The sequence below is a fragment of the Dendropsophus ebraccatus genome, chromosome 7 (genome assembly GCF_027789765.1).
Source record: "Dendropsophus ebraccatus isolate aDenEbr1 chromosome 7, aDenEbr1.pat, whole genome shotgun sequence".
In the NCBI taxonomy this organism is placed as follows: domain Eukaryota; kingdom Metazoa; phylum Chordata; class Amphibia; order Anura; family Hylidae; genus Dendropsophus; species Dendropsophus ebraccatus.
Genome location: NC_091460.1, coordinates 34,572,348 through 34,598,052, shown reverse-complemented (window position 1 = coordinate 34,598,052; position 25,705 = coordinate 34,572,348). Strand labels below are relative to the sequence as shown.

Here is a 25,705-nt window from a genome sequence, read left to right as displayed (position 1 = left end):
CCTCTCAGTGTGTGAAAGACTCAACCTGGCGCTATCGCTAAGTCTGACCGAGACCCAAGTCAAGATCTGGTTCCAGAACAGACGCACAAAGTGGAAGAAGCAGAATCCTGGGGCAGATACAAGTGCCCCTACTGGGGGCTCCAATCATGGGGGGGCTGGAGGGCCAGGTATGAGTGGGGGGCTCAGCCCTCTCAGTCATTCTCCCCCTATGGGCAACCCACTGGGCATGCATGGGCACCCAGGTTATCCAGGCCATGCACCTAGTGGGCTCATGTGTACAGCACAGTTACCCTTCCTGCCAGGCCCAGCTGCAGTCCTCTCACCCTTTGTTTTGGGGTCTCAGTCTTATGGGACCCCAGCATTTTATGCCCCACACTTATAAAGTGGCATCATTGAACACTGGGCAAAGCACAAGTCTTCCTAGACTGGACTTCATTGGATTGCATTAAAACATAGGTGACCCAAGAGCTGGCAATCTAAATAAAAAAGTAATTAGCTTGCCTCTTAATAGCACTGGTGTTATAGGTTTTACCTATATATACCTATATATAGCACAGCACCTTCACACTCAATCCGATTATATACATGGGGAGCACTTTACAAAGGACTTTCCAACCTTCTATGTATAGAACAAAATTTAAAGGGAATCATCACCTTCAAATATCCATGTAAATTGTAAAAAAAAAAATACATTTTATATGTTATTGTAACTTTTTTTAATTATTATTATTTTTTTTTTTTTGTTATAAAAAGTCAAATCACCAACTTTCCTCTTCAGCATTAAATGCATCACAACTAAATCAAATTCAGAGTCACTACCTCCTCCTGTATAGATTCTTAGGAATAGCTGTGAATCCACATTACCTTCCTTGTTCCTTCAAATAGGAAAAAAAAAAACATTTTAGATTTTTCAATATTAATTGAAGTGTAAATAAGGGTTTGTTTACATTTTGGGGATTTTTTTTATAAAAAAAAAAAAAAAGAAATTAAAAATAAATAAAAACATTTATATTCTGCGCCCATTTTCCTCTCAGGGTAAATAGGAGTTTAGGAAGTGGCTGTATGTAATAATCTGCATTGTTGAAACAGACAATGAACCTTCCGTTCGTGATATCACGGTGTACAGTATGTATAGAATTTATGCATTCACAAAATTTGATTTAAAAAAAAAAATTGTGGGGAAAAAAAACCCCTTTCTAGAAATTCTGTTTGGAATGTTCTACAGGTTTTCCTAGGAAGTGAATGGTTTCAGATGTAACGATGAATCCAGTGTAACCACTGTTATTTTATTGTAATTTTACATTTTGTTTGTGTACATAATTGTTGATGATGAGGAGGATTAATTTTTATATTTAATTGTATGACAATAGGGCGTTATTATAGAGAGAATATTTCAAGCACTTTGCTAAGACCTTTAAACATTGAACAATAAACTGTAATATAAACCTGTCTTCTCTCTGGGTGTTTCTTCTTCTTCATTATTATTATTATTATTATTATTATTATTATTATTATTATTATTTTCATGTTATTATTTTTGCATACTTATTTTTTTTATTATTATTATTATTATTATTATTATTAGTAGTAGTAGTAGTAGTAATGGTATTAAATACTATATTATTATTACTGTTATAGTTTAATAAAGTAGTATTAAGTATTTTCAGTATTATTTTAATTTGTATTATTTATTTAATTGTATTTGTTAATTATTATTATTATTATTACTATCACCACTACTACTATTAATAATAATGCAGGTTTATCATACTGAAAATATTAGTATTATATTAATATTTTATTCCTCTATTTTTAGAAATGTAATTATCAATTATTATTTCTTTTTGCTGTGACTGTTATAATATTTTACTAGATTATGAATCATTATTATTTCTTTTATCGCCATTAATGCAATTAACACATTTTTTTTATGGTGATTACTACTTTTATTAATAATACGTTTTATTTTTCTATAGTAATACATGATAATTAGAAAATAATGATAATACAACTATTATCATTATTACTATTATTTTTATGCAAAAAAAAGTTAAAAGGTTAATAAAATAAAATTGAAAAACTACATATTTAGAATTTAAATGCCAGCTGATAGTCATAATATTTTATTTTTTTATTTATTAAATGTAAAACTGTAGTGTTTAATTAAAAAGCATAAAATAGAACCACAGTAATTTATTTTCATATATGTTTAAAATTCCCTTTCCAAGAGAAATACTGTGCATTCAGTTTGATCCCACTTTTTCTCCTTCTTATTTATTTTATTTTTTTTAACCCTTCCTACTGTCTTATAAAAAGGTCTGTACATTTGTTAGATTCGAGCTGGATATAGTGGATTGACCAACTACAGGGGGAATCTTTGCCGGCTCCCTACAATAGAAGAAAGGTTATTTATATATATATATATATATATATATATATATATATATATATATATATCACATAGTGACATATATATATATATATATATATATATATATATATATATATATATATATATATCACTAAGTATCTGATCGATTACTTAGTTGTCAGTAGTAAGAGAGGGTAAGGAGCCATGTGTGTGTCTGTCACTAGTCCCAGCAGTGGTCACCCCTGCAGTGATATGGTAATAGTACTAGTCCTAGTGTATAATTCACACACTGCGATTTGGTTACTAGCTGTACTAGTCCTAGTGTATAATTCACCCCGGCAGGGATATGGTTAATGTCTATTACTATACGAGCAGTTTATACAATCAATGACTATGTTGACACAATCAGATATGGTTCTATTACTACAGTCCATGCAGCTACTGGGATGGTACTAGTACTGCTAGCCTATGCAGGAGTGTGTAGGTAAGTTGTTCACACTTCTATGTAGTTCAGAGATGCAGGGATGCGGTTATTGCTACTACTGCCCTGTATACTGAGTGTGTCACACAAGCAGTCATCGATTATTACTAATAGAAAGGACACTTTAGCGTTTCTAGAATCCAGACGAGTATACACGAGCAGGTCCCATCCCAGAGATGTCCTATTCTGAAATAGCAGAGATATCATGATCAATATTCCTATTATTTTATTACTTAGATGATCATTATTAGGGTTAAATAGGGAACTCCCAGCCATACAGTATATCTGACATTACAGTTAACACGATCAGATATGTTATTACAAGACTAGTTACAGATATATGATTTCTAGCAGTGTACATGAACAGTTCACACATTCAGATGTATAATGCCTATCAGTGTACATGAATAGTTAACACGATCAGGTATGATTACTGGTAATGTACATGAATAGTTAACACGATCCAATATATAATTACTAGAGGTAACACACATAAGCTTGTTACTACCAATACTACTAGTCTACATACTTGATGTTCACAGCAGCAGTGATGTAGGAGAACACAATCAGCTACTATTATACAACAACAGGCTAGATAATCCTATATATCATTTCTAGTATCAATAATCTACACGAACAGTGAAGCCTATAGTGCCAACAGCCAGCAGTGATATGTCACTACCATCCCCAGTCTACATGAATAGCTCACACCTTCACTTATAGGATTGCTATAGGATTGCTAACTATGTGAATAGTTCATAGAAGCAGTAATACGGATATCAGTACTGGCCTGTATAATCAATGTAATAATAATAATAATAATAATAATACTACTACTACTACTACTACTACTACTAATAATAATAATAATAATAATAATAATAATAATAACAATAACCAGCAGTGATGTGGTGGCTAGTACTGGACTGGAGGGAAATGTCACAACAGAAATGATATCACTACTAGTCTACACTAATATATCACACCTGCATATGCTATATGCTACTGCTATTCTACAAAGTGAAATAATAATAATAATAATAATAATAATAATAATAATAATAATAATAATAATAATAATAATAATATTACTAGTCTATATGAGCAATGTTCTCCCCAGCAGAAATATGAATGTTATTAGTCTGGATGACCAATGCTGATAGTATTATATTACTGCTAGTATTGTTACTCTACATGAGCAATGTTCTCACCAGTACAGATTTGGTTATGTATAGTATTAGTTTATATTGTTTATCTATTTATATTAGTTTATATTGGGGATCTTCTCAGCAGCAGAGATATGGTTGTTACCAGCCTGAATGAACAATAATGATATTGCTGTTATATATGACTATAATTTACTCAACATGAGCAATCTTATTGTGTTACCAGTAGTATTATACAGGAGCAATGTTCATATAACATGAGATTTGGACTATATATATATATATATATATATATATATATATATATATATATATATATGATTAGTCTATATGAGCAGTGTTCACACCAGCATAGATGTTACTACTAATATTACCAGGCTAGAAGGGCAATGTTCACACCAGTTATGGATATTTCTAGTATCACTAGTCTGCAGGAGGAATTTTCGCACCAGCATAGAGATTGTCACTAGTCTAGATCAGCAATGTTCACACCAACAGAGATGTAGTTGCTACTAGTCTGGATGAACAATATTCATATTGTTATTATATTACTTCTAGTATTTCTATTCAACACAAGCTAAAAAAAATTATATACCAGCATAGATTTGGTTCCTCCCTATATAACTACTCTATAAGAGTAATGTTCACACTAACAGAAATGTAAGTAGTCTGCATGAGCCATGTGCACACCAGCAATGCCCTGGTGGACGAACATCCACCAGAGATATTGTACATATGTGGATGTCACAATCCTTGGGCATTAAGGTGGCACTCCAATAGCATACAGTGCAGAAATTGTGATCACACCAGCATCTCAGGGGTTAAGTGTGGCCTGCCACTTAGCAGTGGGTTTGCACACGAGAGTGGCACTGCACCCCCAGCCTGCAGCAGTTTACCCTGCACTCCAGCATCTGGCTGACAGTATTAAATGATATCTCTCTAATCCCATTAGCTCCTTCCTCTTGTTGGCTTCCTTGAGTGAGCATTTTTGACAACCTTTACTGCGGCTGCTGACACTTGAAGCGTGAGCAAGTTATAATTTCTGACAGGGAAATTACATCTTTCCAGAGACATTGATGTCTTGCAATGTAAATGGCAGCAGAGATCTGAGGAGGATAGAGCAGAAAATGCTGGAGCAGATAGCGGGGTGTTATCACTGAAAGTGGCCGCTAGGTGTCGCTATAGAGACGGGGAAGGTCACAGAGCTAGAGCCCAGCAAATAAAGCTGATGTGTTATTAAAACATGACCACACTGGATTCTGAGTTGTGCTTGGAGAATGGCATATTGTTCCTTTTCTTTCTGATTAAGTTGTAATGTTCTTATGTTTTTATTAAAAAAAAAAAAAAATGGAAAAAAAAAATCTGTTTTCAGAATTAAAAAAAATGTTAAAGGAGAAGTCCGTCAAAATTTTTTATTGAAGTATTGTATTGTCCCCCAAAAGTTATACAAATTACTTATATACACTTATTACGGGAAATGATTATAAAGTGCTGTTTTCCCTGCCCTTACTACTGCATTAAAGGGAATCCGTCAGCTCCCGGGCACTAACTAAGGTGCTGACAGTGTGCTGTAGCTGGCAGCCCCCAGTGAGCATGGTGCCTTTTTGGTAATTTTCCGTGCAGCGGATTATGTACAATCTTATGTCTCCTACTGTCACAGAGCTTTTGTTCTGCCACACTTGTCATGCATCCTCCTCCCTCTTCATGAATAATCAATGCTGCCCGGTCAAATTGCCTGGTGAAATTGAGTGGATGGCTGTCATTTAATGGCAAATAATTACTGTTTTTTTTTTAAAACAAAGTCCGATATTTGCCATTAAATGAAGGCCATAAGCTCAATTTCAACAGTGTGAGAACATAGCCTTTCTGTGTTCTCAATCCACTCCTGGTTTTGGTTGCAAAATACTAACCAAAATACTGAGCAAAAATACTGTGTGAACATAGCCTTAAAAATGATACAATAATGAGAAAAATAGACATCTATTGGATTTCCATCAGGGGATTTGAACCAGAGAATGAACTGCTGGCAGGTCTCTAGACAGGGGGGTTACCCCTAGACCAAAGCTCCAACACATTAGGGAGAAGAGATTCTTTCAGAGATAACCTGCCTACAGAGGACTGATCTGCAATCTGACAGCTGAGCGAGCAGGAGGCCGGGCAGCATTGATTATTCATGAAGAGGGAGGAGGATGCATGACAAGTGTGGCACGAACAAAAGCTCTTTGACAGTAGGAGACATAAGATTGTGCATAATCCGCTGCATGGAAAATTACCAAAAAGGCACCATGCTCACTGGGGGCTGCCAGCTACAGCACACTGTTAGCACCTTAGGTAGTGCCCGGGAGCTGACGGATTCCCTTTAAGGCTGCACTTCCTGGATACCATGGTGATGTCACTTCCTGGATAACATGGTGATGTCACTTCCTGGATACCATGGTGATGTCACTTCCTGGATAACATGGTGATGTCACAACCCGACTCCCAGAGCTGTGCAGGCTGTGGCTGCTGGAGAGGATGATGGTAGAGGGACACTGAGTGACACTGAGCATCCCCCTGCCATCATGCTCTCCAGCAGCCACAGCCCGCACAGCTCTGGGATTCGGGTCGTGACATCACCATGTTATCCAGGAAGTGACATCACCATGTTATCCAGGAAGTGACATCACCATGTTATCCAGGAAGGAAAACCTTGATGCAGTAGTAAGTGCAGGGGGAAAAAAAATCACTTTCTAAAGCATTTTCCGTAATAAGTGTATATTGGTCATTTGTATAACTTTTGGGGGCAATGCAATACTTTAATAAAAAATTTTGCCAGACATCTTTAAGTTTCTAAAGTTTCTAGGTATCGATGGATATTAAGAAGAACTGCTTGCTTAAATAAGGGGAATAAATTTGAACCCATTAAAATGCATGTATGTTATTTCACTTGTGAAAGATGTATTGGTATTCACTTTTAAAACTTTTTTTTGTGCCAAAAACAGGAAAGAGAAGTACATATCCTCAACACTCATGCAATCTTATGGGGAGGCTGAATGTCACAAGCAGGGTCTTTATCATCCAATGTCTCGCAGGCTACAACAGGGCATGGGGACCATAGGCCTAAATGCTATCCAGATGCAGTGTTTTCTGATCGGGCACCTGCTCACCAGATAGCAAACACAGGGAATGATGGAGGAATATGAATGAGCCAGAAGCTAATATTAAATGCCCAAAATCTATCATATTGGTGTGTGATATATGAAGAATTTGCGCTATTTTACCTTGTGGGTTTTCACGAGTCAGACAGGGTGCAAATTTAGCAACTTTTTAAAAAGTTGCAAATAATACCTGCTTGTGAAACAAACTGTCTGACTTAGGCTATGTTCCCACTATGTAAAAATAAGGGCAAATAACAGCCGACACTAGTAATGATCATGATAAATAGTAACGGCTGTTGTTTGCCCTTATTTTTACATTATAGGAGCTCAGCCTTAAAAGGGGTTGTCCAGTGAAAATATTTTTCTTTCAAATCAACTGGTTTTGGAAAAGTTTATAGATTAGTAACTTACTTCTATTTAAAAATCTGAAGTCTTTCCATACTTATCAGCTGCTGTATGTCCTGCAGGAAATGTTGTTTCCTTTTCAGTCTGACACAGTGCTCTCTGCTGCCACCTCTGTCCGAAACAGAAACTGTCCAGAGCAGGAGAGGTTTTCTATGGGGATTTGCTACTGCTCTGGACAGTTCCTGACATGGACAGAGGTGGCAGCAGAGAGCACTGAAACCAGTTGATTTGAAAGAAAAAGATTTTCTCTGGATAACCCCTTTAATGCATAGCTGTTACTTTAAAAAGTCACATGTCAAAAGTTTAGATCTGAGTCTGTGTGTGAGTCAGGGGAAGAGCACATCCCATTGTGAGGATCCCATAAACGTCTATGGCTTATCTGTTCCACCATTGCGGACCGTACCAGAATATGTCCTATTGTTCTGCAGAACGGATTGCAGATCTGTAAAACTATGGACAGTGTAAAGAGCCCAATAGAGATGAAGGGGCCCTAAATTTGTCCGCAATTACAGACAGAACATGTGAATAAGGCCTAAGGCTGTCTGGAAAACATGGATACAGCCATGGGTCATAGGCTATATCCATGTTTTCCAGGACTCCCTAGGGCTGGATCCTACTTCTTCGGCCACAGGTAATGTCGCAAGATGGGACTCGAGCATGCTGGGACTAAGTACAGCACCTGCTCCTGGGTTAACATAGGGGGAGATTTATCAGACATGGTGTAAAGTGAAACTGGCTCAGTTGCCCCTAGCAACCAATCAGATTCCACTTTTCATTCCTCACAGACTCTTTGGAAAATGAAAGGTGGAATCTGATTGGTTGCTAGGGGCAACTGAGCCAGTTTCACTTTACGCCATGTTTGATAAATCTCCCCCTATATAGTATTTTCCCTGTATGTTCAGTATATATTAGAGATGAGCGAATCTCACGCACACTCGGGTTGAAGCATAATACATGGGAAAACCAGCAGTCATATTTCAGCACCACGGACAGCACCAAAGTATGTCCTCTCAGCTACATGCACAACATCAGTGGTCTCCAACCTGTCATCATCTGCAATAGTAGTGGGGAACCTGCTATACTACAATTCCCATCATGCCTTGGCTTTGGCTATCCAGGCATGATGGCAATTATAGTTTTGCAACCACTGAATTCTAGCAACTGGAAAAGCAGAATTCCCTATAGGCGGCTGCACACTGGGAGTTGTAGTTTTGCCACAGGTTGGAGATTATTGCCTTTGGATGCCTTTACACACAGAGATTTGTCTGATAGATTTTTGAAGCAAAGACAGGAATGGATTATAAACAGAGAACAGGTCATAATTAGAGATGATTGAACCTCGATCATGCTCGAGTCGATCCGAACCCGAACTTTCGGCATTTGATTAGCGGTGGCTGCTGAAGTTGGATAAAGCCCTAAGACTATGTGGAAATCATGGATATAGTCATTGGCTGTATCCATGTTTTCCAGACAACCTTAGAGCTTTATCCAAGTTCAGCAGCCACCGATAATCATATACCGAACGTTCGGGTTCGGATCGACTCGAACCCGAACCCGGTTCGCTCATCTCTAGTCATAAAGGAAAAACTGGGATCTATCCTCTTTTCTAATCCATTCCTTGCTTTGGCTTTAAAAATATGTCAGATAAATCTACCTGTGTAAACGCACCCTGAGGCTGGGTTCACACACAGTATATTTCAGGCAGTATTTGGTCCTCATAGCAACCAAAACCAGGAGTGGATTAAAAACACAGAAAGGCTCTGTTCACATACTGTTTCAATTGAGTGGATGGCCGCCATATAACGGTAAATAACTGCCATTATTTCAATACAAGATAACAGAAAATATTTGCCATTATATGGCGGCCATCCACTCAATTACAACATTGTGTGAACAGATCCTTTCTGTGTTTTCCATCCACTCCTGGTTTTGGTTGCAATGAGGACCTGAGGACGGGTGATCTTTCCGTGACAGGGTAATCTTTCCGGCCGCAGAGCTCTGATGCGGGCGCATCAGCGTGCGCCCGCATCAGAGCTTCCCATAGCCCACAGTGAAGCAAGCGGCCGCAGCCGCTTGCTTCACTGTGTGAACTGACAGGATTTCTGCGGCCGGAATTCACTGAATTCCGGCCGCAGAAGACTGACATGTTAGTTTTTTCCGACGCCGCATGGGATCCCGCCCGGAGCGTACACACATCGTATGCGCTCCGGCCGGGATCCCATTGAAAATAAGGCTATGTTCCACCCCTCAAAACTACGGCCGTAGTTCTGTGGTGAGAACTACGGCCGTAGTTTTACGAAGTGTGAACATAGCCTAAGGGTGCATGCACACTACGGAATACGTGCGCACAGGCCACTGTGGATTCGTCACTGGCCCCTGCTCGCGGCAGCACGCATCTCTACCCGTGCCATAAACACCATTTTATGGCCGGGCAGATTCCACCGTCCGCTGAAAGAATTGACATGTCAATTCTTCTGACAGTCGGCATAATCTGTCTGTGCCTAGAATGGAGTCTATGGCACAGGCAGAGATGCACGCACCTGCGAGCAGGGGCCAGTGACGGAATCCGCAGCTGCCTGTGCGCACGTATTCCGTAGTGTGCATGCACCCATAAAAGTATGTGCCCCTCCTCCTGTCTGATCAGTGTATGTGGCCCAGGTCAGCCACACCCATTGCTTACAGGTGTATATAGTCAATCAGGCAGCCCTGCCATCTGTATAGGTAACAGGAACAGGTCCTTATGGAGACTCAGTTACTTGGAATGGAGCACTGGCTGTACCCGTCCTGTTATAAAGTGAAGACATCTGGAAGAAAGGACAGCTCAGCCGTGAAGCAGTAACCCAATACTATGACATTTGTTATCCTCAGCTCCATCCTAGGGGTTTTCTTTTTGAAGCTTACACACAGTGGCTCTATAAATGCTTTTATGGGGGGGAAATGTAAATGAAGGACTAGGATTATACCACACTTTAGATCAAGTCCCAGTTTGGCCCAACAACTGCACTGTGTGACCAGGACCCAAGGGTGAAAGGGTAAGCAACCATCTGCAACCATTCATAATTCCTCCATAATTCCAGAGCAACTAAAGGGAACTCTGCTAAATGACTGAATTAAACATCCTGTCGTCTTGTGTACGCAGCTCCTGTGCATAGCTATGCCTATGCATCTTCATGAGTGATGACAATCATGTATTTGCGCTCATGCACATGATTGTATTACAAGTCCTTGTCATGAAGATTCACCATGGCCATTCGTCTGTATACAGTATCTACCAGTTCATGTAGAATCTGCAAAAAATACAATAATGTGGCGTGTTCCAAAATCGGGGCTATTTGCAAACTTGCTTAATTGTTATTCAGGCTTAGGAAAACATTGCTGATTTCTTCAAGAAACAGTGCCACATCTGTCCTCAGGTTGTGTGTAGTATTTCAGCTCAGTTCCATTTAAAGTGTCACTGTCGTGAATTTTTTTTTTGCAGAAATCAATAGTCCAGGCGATTTTAAGAAACTTTGTAATTGGGTTTATTATCCGAAAAAATGCATTTTTATCATTAAAAAGCAGTTTGAAGCTCTCCCCCCTGTCTTCATTGTTCTCCTATGGAGAGAGCTAAAGAAAAGACCAAAACAGGACAACAAAGAGTTAATCTACAAATCCCTCATGGGATATCTCCTGTGACAGTCACCAGTGACCTGTCTGAGCTCGGATTACAGCTGTCACCCAGCTCCGTGCCTGTAATCCTCTGTTATCTGCTTTCTGCTGCCGGCTAACTCCCTCCTTCCTCCTCCCCCCTCCCCTCTCCCTAGAACAGACAGGGGACGTCTCCTGCAACAAGTCACAATTTTCAGATTTTTTGGAGTGGATGAAAAAGAGGAAGGAGGGGGGGACCTGGGAAAAGGCTTTTTACATGCAGATAATGGCAGATTTGGCTAATAAACCCAATTACAAAGTTTCTTAAAATCGCCTGGTGTATTGATTTCTGCAAAAAAAAAATACGACAGTGACTCTTTAAGGGAGAACTCCGATAACTTATAAACATTTTTCATCCGGCAGTATCAGCGGGAACATAACAAACTATTACAACTCACCCCCTCATGTCCTACAGCAGGGGTCCTGGGCTGGGGGAGAAGTAAGTAATGATTGTTTATTATGCCCCCCCCCCTCCCCTGCTGGCTGTGATTTTTTTTCATACCACAGGACTTCTTTAAAAGGGAAATCCAGGTAGAGGTAAAAAAAAAAAAAAAACCTTCTGCAGAAGCATATAGCATTACTTACCTATCTATCCCAGTTTTGAAACTGCCAAAAACTCTTTTTTTTTTTTTTTTCTTTTTTTTTCTTTATTGTGTTTCTGTACTTCCTGGTTGAGCAGTTATATATAGTACTACAGGTTCAAGAATTCTATGCTCTCCTTCAGCTGTTCATCATTCTCTACCCGTAACACCACACAGCACGCTGTATTCTCTACCCGTAACACCACACAGCACGCTGTATTCTCTACCCGTAACACCACACAGCGCGCTGTATTCTCTACCCGTAACACCACACAGCGCGCTGTATTCTCTACCCGTAACACCACACAGCGCGCTGTATTCTCTACCCGTAACACCACACTACACGCTGTATTCTCTACCCGTAACACCACACAGCACGCTGTATTCTCTACCTGTAACACCACACAGCACGCTGTATTCTCTACCTGTAACACCACACAGCACGCTGTATTCTCTACCTGTAACACCACACAGCACACTGTATTCTCTACCTGTAACACCACACAGCACGCTGTATTCTCTACCTGTAACACCACACAGCGCGCTGTATCCTCTACCTGTAACACCACACAGCGCGCTGTATCCTCTACCTGTAACACCACACAGCACGCTGTATCCTCTACCTGTAACACCACACAGCACACTGTATTCTCTACCTGTAACACCACACAGCACGCTGTATTCTCTACCTGTAACACCACACAGCGCGCTGTATTCTCTACCTGTAACGCCGATATTGGAATAAAGTAAAGAACTTTTTTACTTCAATTTTTTTTTTCACCTCCACGCACATATTATGATCAGGCATCTTTTATCTGTGAAGTTGAGCCCCACAATAAGGACTTTATCCGATTATCTAATATATGAGATACTGTTTATGTCTTGTTTTTTGTGCAGGTGGGACTGGCAGTGCTGGCTCTGATCCTCTCTGCCATTTAGCAGTGAAGTTGCAGCAGATGGTGATGGTGTGGTCAGAAAACACACAATGAGACAGAGGCATGGAAAGGTGGGAGAGCAAAGGGAGCAGGAGACAATGTGAATTGGCACAGAGGCCATTTTTCTTTACTTTCTGGATGTCAATCAACTACCAGTGTGGCAGAACCGCACAGATACGGTAATACATTGTATAGACACATCTATATAACTTTTACTGTACTTTTAATAGACACACAACCTGAGGATAGGGGTGGTGCTGTGTAAAGGAGTCAGCCATGGTTTTCTAACCCTGGATAACCTCTGTGAGGTCTCCCAGCAGCTGTGGTTATGCATGCAACTGCTTGTATTTAGGGTAGATTCACACTAATCACATTTTATGCTGGAATTTCAGCTGGGTTGTGGGGGAATCACACACAGTTTTTGTTAGGCTGAAAACACACTATACTCTCATGTGTTGTTTTTTTTAGAATTTTGAGACCAAAAATGCTGTGGTCTGATGTTGGGGAATGGGGAAACAAGGAATAGGGAGATACAAAATGCCATACCAATATGGCAGGGGGCAGTAAGTAACAACTATAGGGGAAACTATTGTGGGGGCCTCTAGACAAGAGTGGTGCTATTTCTAGAAGTCTACAATCCCTTTAATTATTTAATTTTTTTAAAGGGAATCTGTCAGCACCTGGAGCTGATCCGAGGTGCTGAGAGTGTGCATTAAGTTACAGTTTCCTAGTTAGCAGGGTACTTTAGCATTGGACCTCGAGGGAGGGGAGGCATGCAAAAATTTTATTTCTTCCACTGTAAAAAGAGTCGTGGTGAAGCTCTCCTGCTGCACACTGTGGCTTGCCTCACCCCTCCTTCATCCTTGCCTTTCTCCATGAATATTCTGTGCCGGGCGGCATCCTGTATGCTTGCGCCAGCCTTCATGTTTGCAGTTGCTGTCAAGGGCCATGTTCCATCCTGACAGTTTGCACATGTGCCGGCGAAATCACAGGCTAAACGCCTCTTCTCTCGTTGTTTGCACAGACGCCATAGACCAGATGAGCGGTGCACGTGCGCTGAGTGTCCTGACTGGGCATTGGCTTTAGCTGCTCAGCGTGCCCGCTGATATGCGGTGGGAGTGATGTTAGCAATGAACTTTGACACTGATTGGCGGTGCACGTTCGCTGGGGACACTCGGTGGGCATGTACTGCTCCCCCGGTCTTCGGTACCTGCAAGAACAGTGCAGAAAGGCGCGCAGCCTGTGATATTGCTGACACATACGTGGCCCTTGACAGCATCGGCACATGCACAAACATGGTGGTTGGTTGGAGCGTACCAGAGGCTTTCTGGCACAGAATATTCATGAAAGAAGGAGTGGTGAGGCGTGCCAGAGTGTGGCACGAGCGATTCACCACGACTCTTGATTACAGTGGAAGAGATGAAATTGTGCAACATCCCCCTCCTCCACCAAGACCTAAGGGAAGAGTACCCTTCTAACTAGGAAACTGTGCCTTAATGCACACAGTCAGCGCCTCGGGTCGGGTCCAGACCGATTCCCTTTTAAAGGGTTGCCTACAATAAAAGCACAGCTAATTTTTGCTAGAAAAAACAGCGCCACCACCTGTCCTCAGGTTGTGTGCGGTATTACAATTCAGCTCCATTCACTTCAGTTAAACTAAGCTACAAAACTCCACATCCAACCTGAGCACAGGAGTGGTGCTGTAAGAAAGCGGCCATGTTTTCCTAAGCCTAGACAACCCCTTTAAGGACAATGTGTGCTTCTCCGCCACACAAAGTCCTCGTGTGAACCCGGCCTACAATGGGAACGTATCTCCCATCCGCACATTTAGCAGCCGGGATGTTTGCAGAGAAGCTGCCGGCACCGATGACAAATACAAATTGATTTTGCCGTTTACATAAATATTTTACAGTCTACTGATATAAGCAAAATCCTCTAATGGCTGGATGGATAAATGAAAGCAATGGTCTATGGCGGCCAAACATTACCTTGTAATTATGTAAATTAAGGATTTAGGGGAGAAACCGGAATGAAGCAATTGGGAAAATCCTGGCGCTTAATGTCCCTCGTCTAATTAGGACATTTTTTAGTACCATCATTTCTAATGAATTTATTTTCATAAATTAAACAGCCGGCAGAATATACATTTATTTTCAGATTTTTTTTTTTTTTCCTCGGCTTCTTGCATGTTTGCTTTAAAACACTTTTTTTTTTTTTATATAGAGAGAACAGACTGCAGTCTGGGATCATTCAACTTCTTGTGTGTTGCCGCCTTACCAATGTCTATCGAGCTTCACAAGAGTCAACCGGATAGAATTGGATCCATTTTAAGGGAGTACATCAGGTAAAGTGGAGCTGGACACTGGGATTCATGGTATGTAAATTAGGAAGAATGGTGTGCAACCAGTGTCCACGGTTAAGACTGTGAGTCCCACATTATGTTTGTAACTTATATGCAATGAGGAAATGCAACCTTAAAGCGAATGTACCACCAGGAGTTTGGTTTTTTGACATTAACAGACCAGGATGCTGGCGCTGCGGTCCTTTTTTTTTTTTTTTTAAACAGCTGCCTTGTTCCTGCACATGGCACCGGTCTATTCCCGAGCACCAGCCTGTTCTGGAGCAATTTTGGCAGGCATGCCGACCCCCGTGTGACAAAAACCCCTCCCCTCTATGACGTCGTACCATTAGAATCAATGCCGGGTCACAGAAGAGGGGAGGTTATCACACAGAGGGCCGGCGGGCCTGCCCCCAGTGTTCCAGGATGGGCCGGTGCTCTGGAATAGACTGACAGTTAAAAAAAAAAAAAAAAAAATGGAAATGTAAAAAAAAACAAAAGTAATGTACCTTGTGGTACATTTGCTTTAGGAATTAACCCTCCTATATTATGTATGTATTGTTGCATCTTTATCTGTACTGCAGCCTCTAGTGATCATATGGTGGTCACAAGAGGCTGCAGTACAGCTGAAGATGCCAGGACAAAGTGAGGAGTGGTAAGTGTTCAGTTTCCCCTACTGTAAGCAGCAATCTGTATAAATCACTGCTTAGCATCTGGATTGAAAAGTTCAGTGGTGATGCATATTAAGATTTAACTCCCACCTGGCTGACTGGGCAGGAAGCATACAATGTGTAACACCTGCTCGAAGTGGTCTAGGTATTCTTAAATGGAATACCCTGTACAGAGCCGGATCTTCTGCCTTCATTAGCTCCTATACAGTAATTAGCTGTGCGCTATGTTTAGTGTATGGTGGACAGAGGTAAGTGGTAATGCTATTACCACTTAATGCTTTGCGTTCTCTGCACTGGACGTTCTTCACCCTGACTAATAGTTTGTAAAAACTGTATAATTGCTATTTGCTAGACATTGAAGTCAATGGGTATTATTTCCTCTGTGGATTTTATACAGCTTTTTACACGGGAACATAGAATAGTTTGGCCACATTACTAGACTGTTTCTCCAGTTACCTAGCCATATACTTCCCATAGGTTCAAATGCATAGGGATGGCTAAGTAAATGTTTGTGTTCTGATCTGTTTATCATGATATACTACTGTGTGTATGGTTTTTGCTATATCTGTACTGAATATCACAGGGAGCTGAGCTTTGGATACTGTATTTAGTATCCAGCATTTACCTTCACTTGATCACATTGTAGCTTCTGTTTAGATTGACATTATTCCTGCAACATTACTTTGAAAATAGTGCAGGGACTACGTTTAATTGGTCAGTGACTGGTGACCTTCCAGAGAACACATAACACCCAGTTGTAGCCCCCATCTGAAAATTAGGGTGATGCAGGGAGGATGAGGTTCATGAGCTGCAGATGCCATTTTTAGGGTGTCAGACTCTGCCTAGTATTAGGGAAGGAGGACTATATTAATAATAGGGCTTTCACCCCTAGGCCCCTCATATTTATTTCCTGATCTCATCAGGACCACCTGACCACTATAGGGTTTTTACAGAGCCAAGCTGGCTTATGGTGTGGTGGGATCACTGGCGGATTTTAAACGTATGAAATGTTTTAGTTTGCACACTTGGACCCTTCCTCACCCTACCCTGCTCACATGCTGCCACTCTGCAACTGCAGAACCAGAAGATTCAAGCAAACTCGCTCTGTTAGATTCAGATGTCTGATCAGCGCCAGGAACAGTGGATGAAGGGGTTATCATGACTGCATGTTGGTTCTGCACTGATGTAGTGTGACTGGTGCCGTTCCATAATATCAAATTAAAGTATTCCTATCATCCAGGTAAATAGATTAAAATTACCAATACACAATTTGCAGTTATTATATATTTATCCGTTTATGGGCCCTATAGGGGCTCTTGCATAAAAAATCACCAGTTGTGATATTCTCTATGCTAATGAGGCATTTTGGTGCACTGGGGGGCAGACTACTACCCTAAGGCTGCATTCCCATGTTCCGTGATCCTGACGGATCACGGACGTTGGATGCATGTACCGGAGTCCCCCCGCTGGGAGCGGGGGAGACTGTATTCATAAGCGCCTCTATGAATCAGCCGCGCGGTGCTGTTACTACTGTCTCCCCCGCTCCCAGCATCTAATTACAGATGCTGTCCGGGTGCGGGGGGACTCCGGTACATGCATTCCACGTCCGTGATCCGTCAGGATCACGGAACGTGGGAATGCAGCCTTAGGGTACTATTACATCGGGTCGATTCGGCCAATTATCGTTCTATGTAATAAATACAATGATCAGCCTATGACAACGATTATCGGCTGATCGTTGATATAGGTTTGAACCTATAGTTGTCGGGTGCCGATTACGCATCGCTACGTGTAATAGCAGTGTGCGGCTGGCGGCTGACTATATACATTACCTGCTTCAGAGCGCCCTGTCTGGGCTGACAGGATGCTCAACCAATCACAGGCTGACCCAGGGAGGAGCCCTGCAGCCTGAATAGGGCTTTAGCTTTGGCTGTCCTGGCACAATAGGAATTTGTAGTTTTGCAACAGCTGGAGGTCTGAAGGTTCCCCATCCCTGCTCTATAGGGACTTATAAGCAGGTTAGAGTCTTCCAACCTGCTGATAGTTTCCTTTTAAATCCCAAGAGATTTGGAACAATATGGAGTGTGGGGTTTTTACGTGCTTCCTGTGTTTCAGTGGATTTTACATTCCAAAATAGATAAAGCTGGCTTTCATTGAAAGTGACCTGTACCCAAAACTAAGAGCCTAAAGGCATGTCAATGATGCATAGTGCATATAAATAAAAAAACATTTTTAAAGAATTCACATTGTTAAAAAATTTATTTTGTAAATAAATTAGAAATGAAAAATCACCAGGTATATCAAGACTCATTTATCAGCATTTAAAAAGTTTCTCACCGCACATCTATAACAAGGTGTTTTTTTTTTCTTGATTTTTCTTTAAAATGCATACAAATCTGTACAGTTAAAAAAAAAATCCATAAAGTATAGCAAATTATGCAAATAAGTTAAGACATAACCATTAGGGAAAAATATCCGTATATTACAACAATTTTTCTTTTAAGGTCCTTAAAGCAAGTCTTCCATGTATGAGGCGGCTGGATGGTTTATCTCTTTCCCTGGCGGTTTTAATTTAATGCGTAATTAAACTGGTTTGCAAACTTTTCGTGTCGCCTCTTATCCATTTGGTTCATTGCACTTATCACTCGTTTTACGGATCCCCTGCAAAAAAAAGAATTTTTTTTTTTTTAAATCGGGCGAAAATAAGACACGTCTTCAACTTCTCTTCTACATTTTCTGTCAGAGTGTTTATAGGTGCGTAAAAAAAAAAAAATGGAGGTGTTATCATTAATTCTGGCTCGTCCCTCCTGCGCTGATGAGGCAGAACAAATTAGACGTGTTAACTAAATTAAGTACCGCAATACAAATAGTTTTAATTCAACAAGGTTTTAATAACAGGAGTAAACAAATTGAACTCCGGCTTTAATGTGCGCACTCCACCTTTGTCATTATTCTTTACCACCGACCTTACAAGATAAATGGCAGCCGTCCAAGGAGGACTCTTATTAGACAAAGGCGAGGCATCCTTGTTATCCCACGGTGTGCCGCTGATCTCTCTAGATGCCCTGTCTCAATTCAATTTAGATGCTTTTTCCTTATACACCGCGGCTATTGATTTTGGGTACATAAATTATTTATACATACTGCTTGGGTATGGGATGTGCTGCCCGAATGATGGACACTGTTGCCTTTTGTAGGATCCTGCCGCTTTGTAGACTGTGATCAATGGCATAGTATCGTTTGTGGACTATATTATCTCTAAGATGTGATGCAAATATGGAATTTTCCGTAAAGTATTTTTATCATCTAGACAACCCCTTTTAATAGGAGAACCTTGGAAAAATCCACAGCTGGGAGCCAAATATATATATATATATTCTCTACAGTGGCCACTACAGGTGAAACTTAGTATTACATGCAGCAATTCAAGCGTCCATGTACTAGTGGTCAGAATAGATCTGCTGGAGTGAAGTCTTTGCTCTGGGTTAGGGTTTTCCGTCGCGATTCCGTAGTGTGCACGTAGCCTTACCCAGGGACTCTGGTGGCCGCGCATGTCTCCGCCTGTGCCTTAGACTCCATTCTATGCGCGGATGGATTCCAATGTCAGTTCTTTCGGAGGAAGGTGGAAGCCGCCCATGTATAAAATGGAGTCTATGACACTAGCAGAGACATGTGTGACCGCCAGAGTCGACGAGCAGGTGCAAGCTGCGGAATCCGCGACCAGTTTCCGTTGAGATTCCGTAGTGCGCACGTACCCTTATAGTAAAGGGTCCTGCACTCTGAACATCTATATGCCCTATTGGGCTATGCTCCCACTTAGGGAACACATTGGGTAAACACTGCCGCTTTGTTAAATAGACAACAGCTAACAATGATCATTATTATTACTATTGGCCTTCTATTTAACGAGAAGGACGCCTTTTCCTGATATGTTCCCGAAGTGGGAACATAGCCTTAAAATGACCTGTCGCCACTTTTTAGAATGGTCTGGAATTTTATGGAATGTCCATAAAATGGTAATTGATCACCTATTGTTGCTCTGTCATTCTTACTAGAAATAACCAAGAGGGTGTTACCAACAAAGTCTGATACTATCCAATCAGAGGTGACAGCACCAGACTGGGTAAGGAACACCCCCCACCCCCATGGGTTATACCAACTATTTTTAGCTATTTTACGTCCGCAGTGAAAAGTAACAATTCTACTGGATCCTTCTTGGAACCTGCAGGTGATATTTAGCCATGCGTCATTCTCCACCCTGTTCCTTGCTGACGCAGAAGGATAAGGCCCCAAGGAGGATCTTCTGGGCAGCCATGACACCGCTAAAGGCCATGCTACCCAGCATGTGAGCGTGGTCTGTATATTGATTATTAGTGGCCGCAGTTTTGGTGGGTAAAACTCCAGTCACACCCACAGTATAATTAAAGGTTCAATGTCTCTCTTTTATAGGTAGCAAAGCCGTATAGCATGTGGGGTTGGGTGGCAAACTGATTGTTCCTGGCACTATGACTTTGCACACTATTTTCTAAACCCCTGAAACCTCACGGCCATAAGCAAACTCACATGCTGTTTAATGTGGCTGCTGAGAATTTGTGTTACCCTATGGCCAGTTTCAGACAAGCAAAATATGACCACATTGCAGTCCAGGCCAGACCCTGGGTCCAATGACCTGCACTGAAAGCATCATAGGGATCAATCAGTTTAGGTCATTAGAACTGGGATTGGGCTGAGCACTAGCTGTGTAACCATCGCCTCTGCTCCGACAATGCACTGCTCTCTGGTAACCAGCAGAACTGTGAACAGAGAATATAACCAAGATCAGTATAAGAAGTAAACAAGGTATATGGCAGATATTCCTCCTCAATGATGGAAGACATGGAGCGGTGTGCCAGCTGCTGCACCATAGCTGGAGGGGCACCACTGCACAGGACGCTGCCATGTCAGCCGCCTGCCACAGGACATCTTCTTTACAACACTTGTGAATTGCTTGTCAGTGTCTCCACAGCTGGACGCATGATTTCCCTCCAATTCCCCTGAGCTAATTAAATCTGGTTTGTTCTCGGGGAAAGGGCGCTGTTAATGGATGTCTGGTGCCTCCTATAGATGTCCGTCCGCTCCGTAATTAAGACCTGTTGGCGTCATATAATTTGTGTTGTGATAGCGGCTGTCAGGCGCCATGTTTTATGATGTGTACTGAGGTATGGAGCGGGCGCTTGTGTACGGGGGACGGTCAACCTAATATATTCATCATGTCCACAAAACAGACAAAGTGAACAGTAAAATGTAAAGTATGGAACTTAATACTCATACAATACCTGCCATAGGGTATGTGTACAAGTGGAGCATAGGGGACTAGAGCAATGAAATGTAAATATGGAAGGATTGAGGGGATTTATTTAGGCTGTGTTCAAACACGTTGCAGCTTACAGTACTGTAGCGTTTTCCGATAAATAAACATTTACTGAAAGTGTACATAGCCTTCATGAGGAGGAGGTGTAGGTCATTTTTAACGTTTCTCTGAAAAAATTAGAAGCCGCCTTTAAAAGGGGAAATATCAGCAGGTTAGTTGAATCCATAGCACCTGGGACTCTGAAGAGGAAGGTATGTTACTCCCTCCTCATCAGCACTGATTGGCTGATGAGGAGCCACTCAGTGATAGAAGTTACTAGGGGGCCGCCCCCATGACTCTTGCTTCAGGCAGCATAAAAGTAATGACAGGTTTTCTATAAGACCACCCCTTAAACATCAGTGTGTCCACTCAGATTCAACCTTTGGAAGGCGTTCAATATGGCATAGGACTATTCATGCTAAAGGTGCAGGACATCTGAACCACCTGGGTAAATCCATATGTATCACATTTTAGCCTTGCTACACTGGAAGAAACTAGGTCTGCGGTCGAAATCTGCGACACAAGTGACATCTTGTGGATTTTGGAATTCATTTGGCTCGGTTAGTCACAACAGAGCCTGTGGTGCGGTGTGGGCCTGGCCTTACACAGGTGCTGAAGTAATACATAAACAGGGCAGACTGTATGAGGATTGTGGTCACCGTCTTACTTGTTAAACACTTTCTTCTCCAGGCGGGAGCGGGTTGTATTGTCTTTCTGCTTCAGGTCTGTCAGGTTTGGATATTTCTTCTTCCCTTTCTTTTTCTGATCTTTCTTGGAATATCTGGAGGATCCCAGGTCTTCCCCTGTGGCTTGCTCAATTTCCCGCATCAGTTCGGGATCTCTCCAATCTTTATAAAAGAAAAAATACATCACCATGGATATTTTTCTACAAATGGAAACTAGGATAACATATATTATAAATTCACTTCACAAGTAAGGGAAGGATGAGGCACTCACCATTCTTGTCTTCTTAAAAGTAGATAACGTTTATCTGCTTTTAAGAAGACAAGAATGGTGAGTGCCTCATCCTTTCCTTGCTTGTGAAGTGAATCTTGGATGGACTTAAATGGATAATTGAGTGACCACTAGTATATCTGCTACACGAGGCATCACATAGATTCAGGGTAGAGAATCCTCGGCCCTCCAGCTGTAGCGAAACTACAACTCCAATCATGCCTGGACAGGCAAAGCTTTAGCTTTGGCTGTCCAGGCATGATGGGAGTTGTAGTTTTGCAACAGCGGGACAGCCAAGGTTCCCTACCCTTGATATAAATAGTATTTTAGTAATCCAAACCCATAACACAGCTAAGCATATCTGCCGTTCAGGACTCTAAGAAAGCTAGGTGGACAACAACTTTCCTATAGCCACTTAACCAGATAAAGATTGTATTTAACAATTTTTAATGCTTTAAAAAGAATCTGCACAAGCCAAAAAGACAGAAATGGCTGCACATCGCACCCATGGCTGACACGAAAGCTTATTCAGCTACATTTAAAACCAACATCAGAAGTTAGTATATAATTTGGCCAAACCATATTGCCTCATGTACCACGTGCAGGTCTTCTGATACACATGAGTCCCTAACCAAAAAACATCACTGTGCCGGTCAGCGACCACAATCCCCGCAAAACGTGCGCAAGCAGAGAAGGGGGCCACGGAATGGCCCCGCAACCCCATTGTCACAGGACCAGACCCTAAAAGGACCCCCAAGACCCCACCGGCGGAAAAAGTGGACGCCAAGCAACACAAGTGTGAACAAGCAGTGTGGCTTGATCAGTTCATACACAAAATTCTGATGTGTTTTTTATTTAGCCTAGGGGCACTAGTATCAGCCATAGGTGTGAGGTGCAGCGCTCTTTCTTCCCTGAACCGTATTTAAAAAGAATCTGTTGTGCTGAACCACAGCATGCATGCCTCATCCTTCGTCCACCCCTGCCTGTCCTATATGGTTGATTTACAGGGCTTGGCTTCCAGCACTCCGCTGTACATGCCAATCATTCAAGGCAGGGAGAGGTGGGGAAGGGAGGAGGCAAGCATGCTATGGCTCAGCAAAGCCTCTGACACTGGAGCATGACAGCACTTACATTCCCTTTACAAAGTTCTTAAAGCAGCATGCGCAACTAGGGGTCAGAGGAGCGTTGTTCTGCTCACAGGTGTATGGTTTTTAGTTTTTTGAGCCTGTGGGTCCATCATATAACCAGAATAGATGACTAATGAGTGAGAGCAAGCAGAGCTCCTGAGCCCAGCGTGGACTGGATATGTACAACACATGGTATAAAGGGTGGGTTCACACTACGGAATTCTTGCGGATAAACTCTGCGGAATTCCGTCGGCTGTCCGCGCGCCTTTCCGCCGGCTCCATAGACACCATTCTATTGGCCGGCGTATTCCGCTGATAGAAGTGACATGTCACTTCTTTCGGCGGATAGCGGAATACGCTGGCCCATAGAACGGTGTCTATTTAGCCGGCGGAAAGGTGCACGGCCATACTGTGGAATTCCGCAGACATTATCCGCGAGAATTCCTCAGTATGAACCCACCCTAATTGTCTAAACTTCTTGTTCTCCGTCTCTCCTGACTAATATAACCTTAACAATGAAAATCCACTCACATAACTACACATCCACTCCGGTCCTTTCTCTGCTTCCCGGACTAGTGCGAAACCAAATCAGAGCCGGCGAGGAGATATGGAGGATTAAGGGGCAGCGTGTAAAGGAGTTTACCTCGCAGAAATAATAAGGCGTCACAGTTTAGTAACCCGGCGGACGAGGAGATTGTTTAAACACAAGGAAGGAATACCGCCATTGAGTGCTGATAAAATGACTGCTCCACTCAAATGAAGGAGCAATTTAAAAGCTTTTCTGAAAAATCAATAAAGCGCCAGGGGACAAAAAAAAAACAAAACTGTTTTTTCTTTTTTTGAGTGTTGATGGGGTCCAAAACCTCTTTGTGTATTGTTACCGAAATTTAGTGGCAGGGGAAAGAAAATGACAGAGTTTGCGGGCGGCCGTGGGGAATCAATACTGTAGTTAGTGGAGAGATGCTATTTCACAAGTGACTGGCTCAGGTACGGCCTCCACCGGATTGTCCTCATACCTGCCGGTTAACAAGCGGCCCTCCTCGCCGGCGACACGAGAAATAGCCACTTAATTTGCTTTAGTGTTTGAAGCCGCTGGAAATGATGAACACCGCAGATTAACAGGTCAGAGCAATCAGCTCTAAACCGCAGGGGTCAGCTCCCAGCTGGAGGGGCCGGGAACATGTGGTCAGGGCCGCCGCATCTAATACCTTCCTGGACGCACGCAGAATGAAACTTTACAACGGACTGGAGAAAAACTACAGCAACAAAAATCTTTTATATATTATATACAGCCAGAACATTAATACCCCTAATATCGTGTAGGCCTCCTCATGCTCTGCCCTGGACTCAAGACCTCTGAAAGAGTCCTGAGGTATCGGGAAGTAAATCCTGTAAGGTCTGGGTGCGGCCTCCTTTGTCAGGTTTCTCCTTTCTGAACTATTTTTGCAGTGTGAAACAGCCATATGAAACCTAGACCCAAGGTTTCCTAGCAGAGCATGGTCCATCACATGGCCTCCACCATCTTGTCTTTTTCCCATGTGCACTCTGATGCCACCTCTTCGCCAGGTAAGTAACGCACACACCCCCGGCCAGCCACATGATGTAAGAGGAAACCTGATTCATTACATGGGGCCATCATGGGCGCTCGGACTATAGCTCCACGTGTGACAAGCTACAAACCACTGTGTGTTCTGTTACCTTTCTACCACAGCCACCAGGAATACATTGTGCATATAACAATACAGGCTACAAATCATATTATGTGGATGGGCATCTACCTACCGATCTTCTTAATCTTATAACCTCTGCGCTCCAAATCTTCTCTATAAAGGCTAGGAATACATTTTCACTGCCTTTTCACGGTTAAAAAAAAATAATTGCCATCAATTTAAAAAGTGTTGATGAGTGCAAAGTTGCACCAACAAATACACCGTAACGTCATGTCATGAGATTAGGTATGACCCTTCCTAAATTCACTTACCGAGCATGACCACTTCTCCTGGCTAGGTATGACTATTTTTCCTGGCTAGGTATGACCACTTTTATTGGCTAAGTATAACCACCCCTGTGTATGACCACTTCTCCAGGCTAGGTATGACTACTCCTGTGTATGACCACTTTTCCTGGCTAGGTATGACCACTTCTTCTGGCTAGGTATGTCTGCCCCTGTGTATGACCACTAGTTCTGGCTAGGTATGACCACTTCTCCTGGCTAGGTGTGACTACCCTTATGTATGACCATTTCTGTATATGACCACTTGTCCTGGCTATGTATGTCTACATCTCCTGGCTAGGTATGAATACCCTTGTGTATGTCCACTTCTCCTGGCTAGGTATGTCTACCCCTCTATGTATAACCACATCTCCTGGCTAGGTATGTCTGCCCCTGTGTATGACCACTTCTTCTGGCTAAGTATGACTGTCCCTGTGTATGACCATTTCTCCTGGCTAGGTATGACCACT

At 42.0% G+C, this 25,705-nt stretch overlaps 2 protein-coding genes across 3 annotated transcripts in view; one reads left to right on the top strand and one right to left on the bottom strand.

The window, feature by feature from the left end:
* NKX1-1 (NK1 homeobox 1) overlaps positions 1-660 on the top strand; it is a 5,203-nt gene extending 4,543 nt beyond the window's left edge. The window contains exon 2 of the mRNA XM_069976383.1: positions 1-660. This exon is cut by the window's left edge and continues 397 nt beyond it. Within this exon, the coding sequence (XP_069832484.1) occupies positions 1-382 (382 nt within the window). The 3' untranslated portion in view covers positions 383-660.
* A 17,383-nt stretch (positions 661-18,043) lies between these two features.
* The window catches only part of UVSSA (UV stimulated scaffold protein A), a 51,954-nt gene continuing 44,292 nt past the window's right edge, over positions 18,044-25,705 (bottom strand). For both annotated transcript variants that reach the window (XM_069977273.1, XM_069977274.1), the window contains exons 13-14: positions 21,829-22,009; positions 18,044-18,433 (exon numbers count right to left, since the gene is read on the bottom strand). In XM_069977273.1, the coding sequence (XP_069833374.1) occupies positions 18,340-18,433; positions 21,829-22,009 (275 nt within the window). In that variant the 3' untranslated portion in view covers positions 18,044-18,339. The remainder of the gene's footprint in view (positions 18,434-21,828; positions 22,010-25,705) is intronic.